The following is an 11198-nucleotide window of genomic DNA, read 5'->3' on the forward strand; positions in this document are numbered from 1 at the left end:
AGTTTTAAACATAAAATTAATAGAAAATAATTTTATATAATTAACATAACGAGGTAAATGCTTTGTAATGTTACATAACACAAAGCTAACAACAGTATATAGCAGATCTTTTTGTATTAAAATAGTCAACCATTAAACATACTAACCTCTATACTGTTATTTTATACGGATAATAATAAAACAGATCCACCATTGTTATCAGAGAGACAAAACGCCTTCTAAACCTAAAATGATTCATTTGGTTTTATTATAGCATATTGATGTTATATCAACTGAACTGTATACTATGTACATACTTTTTAGTTTGAAACAAAATAAAAAAATATTCTTTATGGAAAAATAACCATGAATACAAAACCATCCATTGATGCTTAATTATTACAACATAATTCTCTGTACATGTGCTTAAATTTCGAATGTCTTTGATTTCATGTAATTTTGATTTGTTAAAAATTTCTATAAGTGGTGCAAGCTTCCTGAGCTTTATTATTTCCAAACAATATAAAACAATTTTAACACACGATAAAATATTATACGAGACTATATACTATATAAAAAATCAACAAAAACAATGAGATCATATAATCGTTTTGATATAAAACAAACGGATTAATGTGCAGGATTTCCCTTAAAACACTTACATTAGATTAATAGTAAGTATATCATTGATCTAATAATTATGTAATAAAAACACTATCAAAAAAATAATAATATATTATGTCCATTGATATATGATATATATATATATACTGTATATATATTAATATATTGTATCTAATAATCCTATATGTGACAGCTCTATAGTCTATGAATAGATTTTGTGTCACCATGGCAATCTTTCTACTGTGTTTACTGTAAGTCAGACATTTAATTATGATTCCAATCTTCCAACGGATTACACCAACAACCAATCATTATATCTACTCTAGCTGTAAGATAGTAGCCCAAAATTTCTAGACCTATAGTATCATCTTTTCTGATGGGAAATCATAGGCCGGATAAGTATGTTCTTTCTATATCGTCCCATGCTAGCAGCTGTTATTTGTTTTGTATTACCTACCAGCCTTTAGGGTTATTTGATCTACCTTGCTACCAACAAAGTTTGTTCTAACTGCTACCAGTTTGTAATATTATTTTATCTACCTACCAACCTTCTTTTTGTTCGAACTGCTGCCAGTCTTTAAGATTATTTAATTTACCTACCAATTTTGTAGGTCTAACTTCCATCCCTTTATGATTTTTAGCAACTTTTTCATACTAAAGTATTGAAAACTTCCAATCCAAAAAGCAGAAAACAAATTCTCTTGCAATTATTTGGAGGTTATGCCTCTAATTTTCGTAATTGTACTGAACTGCTAAAAATAGGTCCTTTAGGGTTTGTTTTCAGTCTTTTGTTCCAGCAACAATGTCTTTATTGTAGATAATAATCGTCAAGGTTTTTGTCCTCGCTAGTAATTTTTAAAAAAGTATTAATTATACAACAATAATATATAACAGTAATGAGGCAATAAGACTGATAACACATCAAATCTACGTGTATAAATAAAAAATAGAATATATTCTACAATTGAGGATTTGTTCAATTATAATAAAAAATAACATTTGTTTTGATATGCATACAGACAATTATAATTTTGTGTTAGAGCCACACATTTTATTTATTTTAATTGAAATTTTAAATAATATTTGTTTTGATATGCATACAGAGAGTTCATAGTATTTTAAATGAAATTTTAAATACTTTTTGTTTTTATATGCATACAGAGAGTTCATGGTCTTTTTGAAATTTTAAATAACATTTGTTTTGATATGCATTATGTAAATCATTAATGTTTATACAGTAACAAACTACAGTGTATTATCATACATTAATTGACTATACATTATTCATTAGTCAACCATGAAAATGTAATTATTTTATCTTATTTGAATTAACATATACAAAATACTAATTTGATAAAGCAACTACAATAAACCAGGCAATAGTAGCTAAATCTGTATAACAAACACCTGTCTAAAAGATCATCAATAAGCTATGAAGTTCTAGCATTAAATTGGCAAAAATATATATTAATATGCTTTGATACCAATTATTATCTCCATAAAATTTCCTTAATTACATAATCTGATTTGTAAACGAATTCAAAAATTTGATTTTTAATTCTTGAGATGTCCAGATTCAAATAAGATTTAATTAAAAGTGCATGATTGTATTTATCACATAAAAACACTTTAAGGATATTTCACTAATCAAATATTTGTGAATCTGTGCAATGTCCACTATCATAGCAATTCCAACATGCAAACTTTAGAAACAATTTGAAAATGAAATACTGCGTCATTGTGCACATATTATATAGAGCTTCTGACATTTGATGTACGCCATTTTTTCAACAAATTAATGCTATCACTTTTATGATATCAAAAGATGTCTTCTATCTGTATGATTGATCAAACTTTAAAATTTAAATGATTTAAATGATTTTTTTTATAATTTGACAGCATATTTAAAGATAATCTGACATATCATTAATGTCTGTACACATGTATAAGATTAAATCCACATTTTTCATTCCTTTTTAAAACATTTGGGGTTTTTTTCGAAATAGAAAAGCACTTTTTTCAAATTTGAGGGGCTTTTTCTTGGTTGCCTTAATAGCATCTAGACTTTTAAATTTGACCTTTTAAATCTTAATTTACCAGTTGAATAAAATTTGTGGGATACCTGATTTTTCTGGTTATTTTACTTATTATTACATTACACTAGGCCAGAAAACAAACTTTAACCCTGGAATCATTTCATCTTCATTTTCTCTCCACTCACTTGGACCTCTTTACCTGTAATGTAAATATTTCATTATTTTAACTGTAATGTAAATATTTCATTATTTATGTACAGAAAATACAGGGAGAAAATGAAACATTTACATATATTAATGAATGGTATTAGAAGATTGATTTGTTTAGCATCCTATTAACCTCCAGGGTCATTAGTTAAGGACATACCAGGTTTACAATATATAAGTGGAGAAAAAAACCACTGACCAAAGGTCAGTACCTGGCAACTGCCCCACATGGGATTTAAATTCGCGACCCAAGCCCTCCCATGACATTACATTGAGAGCACAAGCTGTACACAATGAAAGAATTAATAAAACGATATTTGATACAATGTTCCTGATTGCATACCATATCTGAATAATCCAACAAGATGATGGGTAAGCATTTTTATTCATACATAGGTACTCAAGGAACAGTCCAATCATTGACCTTCAGTAGCAGTGAACTGCTGAACTCTACCGTCGACATTACGGAGGTCTTCCCTGCTACCTAGGGTCAAAGCATCCTCAATATTCCAGGGGTTCAGATCACTTACGATCTCTACACCCTGGACTATCTCATAGTAAAACTGGAGGCAACAGAATAGAACAGGTAATTTTGTCATTTTATGTACAAATTTGATGTAAAAAGAGCCGTATAACGGTACACTCTGGTTGACTGTGTGGCTTTGATGTTAGACGTTGCCCTCTCTGTAGTCTTCAATGGAAATCCTTGCTAGCCTGTGAATGGTCAAATGTTTTCCGCTGAGCTGCCTTCAATTTCACTATGAAATAGTCCAGGGGTGTAGAGATCGTAAGTGATCAGAACCCCTGGAGTATCGAGGATGGGGTCAAAGATCAAATTAGATTTAGACTTGTGATTCCACTCCACTATAAACCTCTATTATACACTCCAATAAAAGATCTAAAAACTCCCCATTCGAAGTCACCTCAGCATGACCCCTGGCAAAGAATCGGAACATTTCATGACATACTGTTAGCCGTTGATACTTCGGAGAGAATCAACCATACCAAAGATTTTATAGCTGACTCGCTGATTGGCTAACCATAGGAGTCGTGGTGAGGCAACCGCGAAGAGAGTTGTAAGATCTTGTATTAAAGTGTATCATAGACCATCCTAGTGGAGCAGAATTACAAGTCAAATTTTATTAGATTTGGTCAAAGATTTGACTGTACCCTCAGTACCATGATAGTATAATTATTCAGAACAAACCCCAGAGGATCCTGTTGAAGAAGTCTCCTATCAGGTAGAGGAAGGAGAAGAAGACCAGCAGAGTCCCGATGAAGATGACACGATGATGGCCGTGCATCACCTTGAGGACGGGGTAAACCCAGAAATCTGATACGTAGGCAATCCACAGTATCCTAGTAATTAAAGTATTTTTATTATGGTTTCACGGACCCATAAATTAGACAAACTGTATTTGATCAATTATGTGCACAGTGCTAAAAAATTGAGAAAATCGATAGGACACTTTATTGGACCAAATTTGACCTTTACAAAATAATTGCACAAATGCAGACATAAATCAATTTGTAACAGCGATAAAATAAAGAAACAATATGGTGGTCATATCATAAAATTCAAATTAAGTGAACTTGAGCTATCAAAAATAGGGGAAGGCACTTACAGGTACTGGGCACATTGGACAAATACAGTACCGTACTCTAATAGCATCAAAAGAATATCATAATCAGAATAATATCTATGAAGTCTGCATAAAAGATGAGCAACTGCAGAGTAGATTAATTTAAATTTTTGTGTTACTGCTTGTCTTTTGAACAGCTAAACCACAGGTCATAATGCAAGTTGCTGGCTTAAGCTACATTTTGGCTTTTAAAAAATCCTGAATCAAATAAATCCAGTTCTTTAATATTCATTTTTTGTCATGGAATCAATAACATTGTTTTTCAAACTTACCAGATCAGATAGGCTAAGGAAAAGGTACTTAGAATACCAAGCCCGATACGTTTCCGTGGAAACTGGTGATACACCACAGCTAACTCCACTAAAAGAAGAGGGAGAACAAATGTGTGCTGAAAACATAAACAAATGATTATATGCTGGTGGCAATGTGTGATGTTAAAGGACAAAAAACATAAAGAAATGAGTATATGCTAGTGGAAATGTGCCATGTTAAAGGACAGAAAACATAAAGAAATGAGTATATGCTGGTGGCAATGTGCCATGTTAAAGGACAAAAAACATAAAGAAATGAGTATATGCTGGTGGGAATGTGCCATGTTAAAGGACAGAAAACATAAAGAAATGAGTATATGCTGGTGGCAATGTGCCATGTTAAAGGACTGAAAACATATAGTGACATGATACCAATCTTATACATATTTCACCAGGAGTGAAAAAACAAATTTTAAACAGGGCTCCTTGTGATGCTTCGATAAAGTGTTTCAAGATAACGTGGACCGAGTTCAGTGAGTCCTACCATAGGGAATTATGACATCAAAGAAACTACGTCAAAACATAACACCTCATTTACGCGAAGGTGGGCTTAATTGATATTTCCAAACTACAGCAAAATAAGACATGAAAGGAGGTAAGGACTAATCGACAGTCACAGCAATTTACAAACATCGTTTTTATATTTAGAAAAGTCAATTGTTACATGGTATATTACTATAAGTACTACATATGTGTATTATTACTAATATATTACTATAAGTACTAAACATGTGTATGATTATCAATATTTTACTATAAGTACTACATATGTGTATTATTATCAATATTTTACTATAAGTACTACATATGTGTATTATTACTAATATATTACTATAAGTACTACACATGGTGTATTATTACTAATATATTACTTTAAGTACTACACATGTGTATTATTACTATATACTATAAGTACTACATATGTGTATTATTATACTAATATATTACTATAAGTACTACATATGTGTATTATTATACTAATATATTACTATAAGTACTACATATGTGTATTTTTATACTAATATATTACTATAAGTAATACATATGTGTATTATTACTAATTTATTACTATAGTACTACACATGTGTATATTACTACTAATATATTACTATAAGTACCACACATGAGTATTATTACTAATATATTACTATAAGTACTACAAATGTATATTATTACTAATATATTACTATAAGTACTACACATGTGTATTATTACTAATATATTACTATAAGTACTACACATGTGTATTATTATTACTAATATATAACTATAAGTACCACACATGTGTATTATTATTACTAATATATTACTGTAAGTACTACATATGTGTATTATTATAATATATTACTATAAGTACTACATATGTGTATTATTACTAATATATTACTATAAGTACTACACATATGTGTATTATTACTAATATATTACTATAAGTACTACATATGTGTATTTTTACACTAATATATTACTATAAGTAATACATATGTATATATTATTACTAATATATTACTATAAGTACTACAATGTATATTATTACTAATATATTACTATAAGTACTACAAATGTGTATTATTACTAATATATTACTATAAGTACTACACATGTGTATTATTACTAATATATTACTATAAGTACTACACATGTGTATTATTACTAATATATTACTATAAGTACTACACATGTGTATTATTACTAATATATTACTATAAGTACTACACATGTGTATTATTACTATATATATTACTATAAGTACTACATATGTGTATTATTACTAATATATTACTATAAGTACTACATATGTATATTATTACTAATATATTACTATAAGTACTACACATGTATATTATTACTAATATATTACTATAAGTACTACACATGTATATTATTACTTATATTACTATAAGTACTACATATGTGTATTATTACTAATATATTACTATAAGTACTACACATGTGTATTATTACTAATATATTACTATAAGTACTACACTGTGTATTATTACTACTATATATATAACTATACACAAGTATACACATATGTGTATTATTACTAATATATTACTATAAGTACTACATATGTGTATTATTACTAATATATTACTATAAGTACTACACATGTGTATTATTACTAATATATTACTATAAGTACTACATATGTGTATTATTACTAATATATTACTATAAGTACTACACATGTGTATTATTACTAATATATTACTATAAGTACTACATATGTGTATTATTACTAATATATTACTATAAGTACTACACATGTATATTATTACTAATATATTACTATAAGTACTACACATGTGTATTATTATTACTATATTATAAGTACGTATACTACATATGTGTATTATTACTAATATATTACTATAAAGTACTACACATGTATATTATTACTAATATATTACTATAAGTACTACATATGTGTATTATTATTACTAATATATTACTATAAGTACTACATATGTGTATTATTACTAATATATTACTATAAGTACTACACATGTGTATTATTACTAATATATTACTATAAGTACTATATATGTGTATATTATTCACTAATATATTACTATAAGTACTACATATGTGTATTATTACTAATATATTACTATAAGTACTACACATGTATATTATTACTAATATATTACTTAAGTACTACATATGTGTATTATTATATATATACTATAGGTACCACACATGTGTATTATTACTAATATATTACTATAAGTACTACATATGTGTATTATTACTAATATATTACTATAAGTACTACATATGTGTATTATTACTAATATATTACTATAAGTACTACATATGTGTATTATTATACTAATATATTACTATAAGTACTACACATGTATATTATTACTAATATATTACTGTAAGTACTACATATGTGTATTATTATTACTAATATGCTATAAGTACTACATATGTGTGTTATCATTCGCAATATATTACTTACTAAAGCATGATTTAACCACACAGGTATGAGTTTATCCAAACGCTTGGGATAGATAAGTTCACGGTCCACTGCATAGATACCCCAAAATGTACAGACGACAAACTGAAATGAGACAACAGGATTAGTGATGCATTTGGTGACATTGGTCCTATGTTATTATGGTTATATCAAACATAAAATACAGTGGCAAATCTAGTGGGGCTGGGGGTTCAACCCCTACCCCCTCTTCTCTCCCCATATCCTCAAATCAGCAGTAAAAATCATGTCTAATCACCATTTTTTACCCTCATGGAAACTCACTACTATCCTAGGAATTTGGAAACCATCCTTGACATTTCATTTTTACAAAAAAAAAAAAAAAAACACACAAAAAAAACCAGTACCTTTTTATAGATTACTACATGATAATTATCAATATTGTAAAAGACAAACAAAATTGAAAATTTTTTTTTAATGAATGATTTGATAGTTACCCTTTTCTCTTAAAACTTTGTTCAATGTGTACCTTTTTACAATTTTGTTGTTTTGTTCTTTGCCTCTCATTTTCCCCCTAAAACATGTAACCTCTATTTCTATGTCATTGAAAAAATCACTGCATACATTTGTATATACAGGAGCTATCCAAAACTTTACAGATATTTTACAAAGGATTTAGTAGTAAGGAAATGTGGAGGTGTCCTTATCTTTCAAATTGAAAACATACCACTCCTGCTGGAAATGTGACTGAGGCCAAAAGGATGTCGCGAAGTTTTTGTAGAAAAGATTTCCTGCCTTGAGGTTCTTTTGACGGACGGACATCACTGCCACAAAAATCATTTAAGGTAGCGATTCCAAAATACAGAAGCTGAAAAACCTATAAAACAATTCAAAGAAAATATAAACTACTTAATTGATCTATTTACAAATAAAATGAATAATGACAGCAGAAACATACTGTACAACCATATTTATTGTAAACAGTAAAAACCTGACTCAGCGACCACCTGTGTATAGAGATCACCTGCTTCATAAGACCACTTTTCTAGGATCTCAAATGACCAATTTAACAAAATATTGTATAAAGCCCATCTGGCTATAAAGATAATTTTGCCTCTGTCTCTTGATTGGACTTTGTAATCAGGTGTTTCTGATGACAAAAAAAAAAGAGAGAAAAAATCAATCATAGTATTGTTCTATACAAAAATCACTATTAAAGATACCTTAGGCCATACAAAAAAATATTTGTGTTTCCAGTCAAGGATCCTATAAAATCATTGCCTACTCAAAAACTTTTTATATGTTTTGTCCTCAAGCAAATAAATAACAACCTAAATTTTGTTTGGTTTTGCACACAATCAGGAATTTTTGTACAAATTCCGTAAATTTAAGACACCAATAATCCCCTGGGAATCACATCCAACGTTTATATAAGGTCGAATAAAATCTATTTCAGTTTTTCTTCACTGCAAGAAACTTGGATGAAGAGAAAAAATATTTAAAAAAAAAAGAAACATTTTTTTTTTTATTTGGCCTTAAGTACACATGTTGAATAATTTATTCAAATATTTTAAAATTGCTAAGAAAAGAAATTGAAACATGAAAATCTTACAATATTTACATGGCTAACATAAATTCTAACGTTAAAAGGAACATCAATATCATTTACTAAGAGTTGCCTCCCTTACCTGGTTATCGATCTGCATGAAACGGTCTCTATAATGTACCGACGAATTGGGTATCAGTGATAGAGTATCAGAATATCATTATCAATGAACCAGACTTTGCAACCCGAACACTAACCAAGTATTCACGATCCTGGTTTTACTCTACAGTTATATGCACAGTTGCACATTACATTACTAAACTAAAGGCCTAAACAGAAAATAACTTCCTGTACATGTTTTACAAGCCAATCCTACCACGTTCCAGATGGTCAGGAATTTAAACTTCCCTCCGTAGCCTGCTCTTCCTTCCTCTATGTTTATCAGGTCGTACGTGAACACGTACAGATAATACAGGTAAACAGGCAGGTGATAACATATCGCTTTGGACACCATTTTGACCCCAACACAACATAAAAAGCAGTCATGTGATCGTCACGTGATATACGTACAAAGTAACAGGTTACTGCCCCTGAAATGTTTCTATCTGAACAAGAAAGAAACATGTATCAAAAAAAAAAATGAATAATTTTATAAGTGTTTTATGTTTAAGTTACAATACGTATTCAAAGCGTTAAATTTTGCAATTCGATACTATCTACATACAAAATGTATATACTATATGTAAATGGATAATTACACGGTAAACAAACAATCTGCAAACAATCTGATAAAAACAATTACTAAATCTCAATTCATCATTTTTTTTCAGAAATTATAGACAGTCTGTCTACGTACGAGTTTTAGCGCACGAATTCAATCTTTTTTATCTTAATTTAATCAACGATATGTGTAACTGAATAGTGTAGGTATAACATCGTTTAAAAGAATTAGCAAGAAATTATAACTTAAACCAACTAGGAGAGTCTCATCTTCACTGTACATGTACGTCCTTGCTTTATTTTTTTTAATTATTTTTTTTTTCACTTTAAGACATTATTGCTTATTATTATTTTATTTAAAGACAATTATCACCTTGATTTGTTTAAAATTCCCGAGTCAAAGTTAATATGTTACCTGGATACGCAATGTAGTACATATATATACCTGTAATTATGCTCTTTCATAGCCAATCTTCAAAACATTTAAATACCACTCTGAATATAATCTTACACACTGAATATAAGCTGACAATCTTAGTTTAACCTGACAACTCTGAATTTTACCTAATACGTTGAATATAATCTAACACTATAAGTTTACGATTTTCACACTAAAATAATCTGACACTCTGAATTTAATCTTACACCCTGAGTTTACCATTTTCACACTGAAAATAATCTGACACGCTGAATTTAATCTTACACTATGAGTTTACGATTTTCACACTGAAAATAATCTAACCCATTGAATTTAATCTTACACTCTGAGTTTTCGGTCTTTACTGTGAATACAAATGCAACATACTGAGGTTTTGGTTACAATTCTTAATATCATGGAACCTGACCAGACTGAATATAATCACTGATAATCGTGACACACTGAAAAGCTCAAAGTTGTTGGTGAAAAGTACACAAAAACGTGGAAATTCAGAGTTTTATATTCACCAGTTTATAAACTTAATAAATAAAAAAAAACAGCTTTATTGTAAAACCATAGCTGGATCTTATTTATAAAATTAAGATTAATCCGATCATGCGACAGTAAACATTTTGACTCGGAAGGGACTTCCCAATAATCTTGTTCTCATTTATGTAACTAAATATCGCATTGTTAGGAAATGATAAAGGTAAACAAAAATGAGAGATTAAATATCCTTTCTATAAATAAATGGACATCTCTAT

General features: G+C 28.9%; 1 protein-coding gene across 2 annotated transcripts; it reads right to left on the reverse strand.

Moving 5' to 3' along the window:
* Window positions 1-298: 298 nt before the first annotated feature.
* Window positions 299-9845, reverse strand: LOC138309059 (androgen-induced gene 1 protein-like). 2 transcript variants are annotated; one of them, XM_069250185.1, is made up of 6 exons: window positions 9673-9845; window positions 8478-8627; window positions 7775-7876; window positions 4762-4877; window positions 4054-4205; window positions 299-2838 (listed from the first exon to the last, which is right to left on the reverse strand). In XM_069250185.1, the coding sequence occupies exons 1-6, from the start codon at window positions 9808-9810 to the stop codon at window positions 2795-2797; spliced, it is 702 nt and encodes a 233-aa protein (XP_069106286.1). In that variant the 5' UTR covers window positions 9811-9845; the 3' UTR covers window positions 299-2794. The 2 variants fall into 2 exon arrangements, with proteins under 2 accessions (XP_069106286.1, XP_069106287.1); XM_069250186.1 differs by lacking the exon at window positions 9673-9845 and adding an exon at window positions 9439-9647.
* Between the last annotated feature and the right edge of the window lie 1353 nt (window positions 9846-11198).

The sequence above is a fragment of the Argopecten irradians genome, chromosome 15, assembly GCF_041381155.1.
Source record: "Argopecten irradians isolate NY chromosome 15, Ai_NY, whole genome shotgun sequence".
Classification (NCBI taxonomy): domain Eukaryota; kingdom Metazoa; phylum Mollusca; class Bivalvia; order Pectinida; family Pectinidae; genus Argopecten; species Argopecten irradians.

Excerpts from the sequence above, each read along its gene's own strand:
- LOC138309059 (XM_069250185.1), bottom strand. The coding sequence starts at position 9,810 with ATGGTGTCCAAAGCGATATGTTATCACCTGCCTGTTTACCTGTATTAT. Across the intron at positions 8,628-9,672 it reads TCCTGACCATCTGGAACGTG|GTTTTTCAGCTTCTGTATTT; the intron begins GTAGGATTGGCT and ends ATTGTTTTATAG. Across the intron at positions 4,206-4,761 it reads TCCTTAGCCTATCTGATCTG|GATACTGTGGATTGCCTACG; the intron begins GTAAGTTTGAAA and ends TTTAATTACTAG.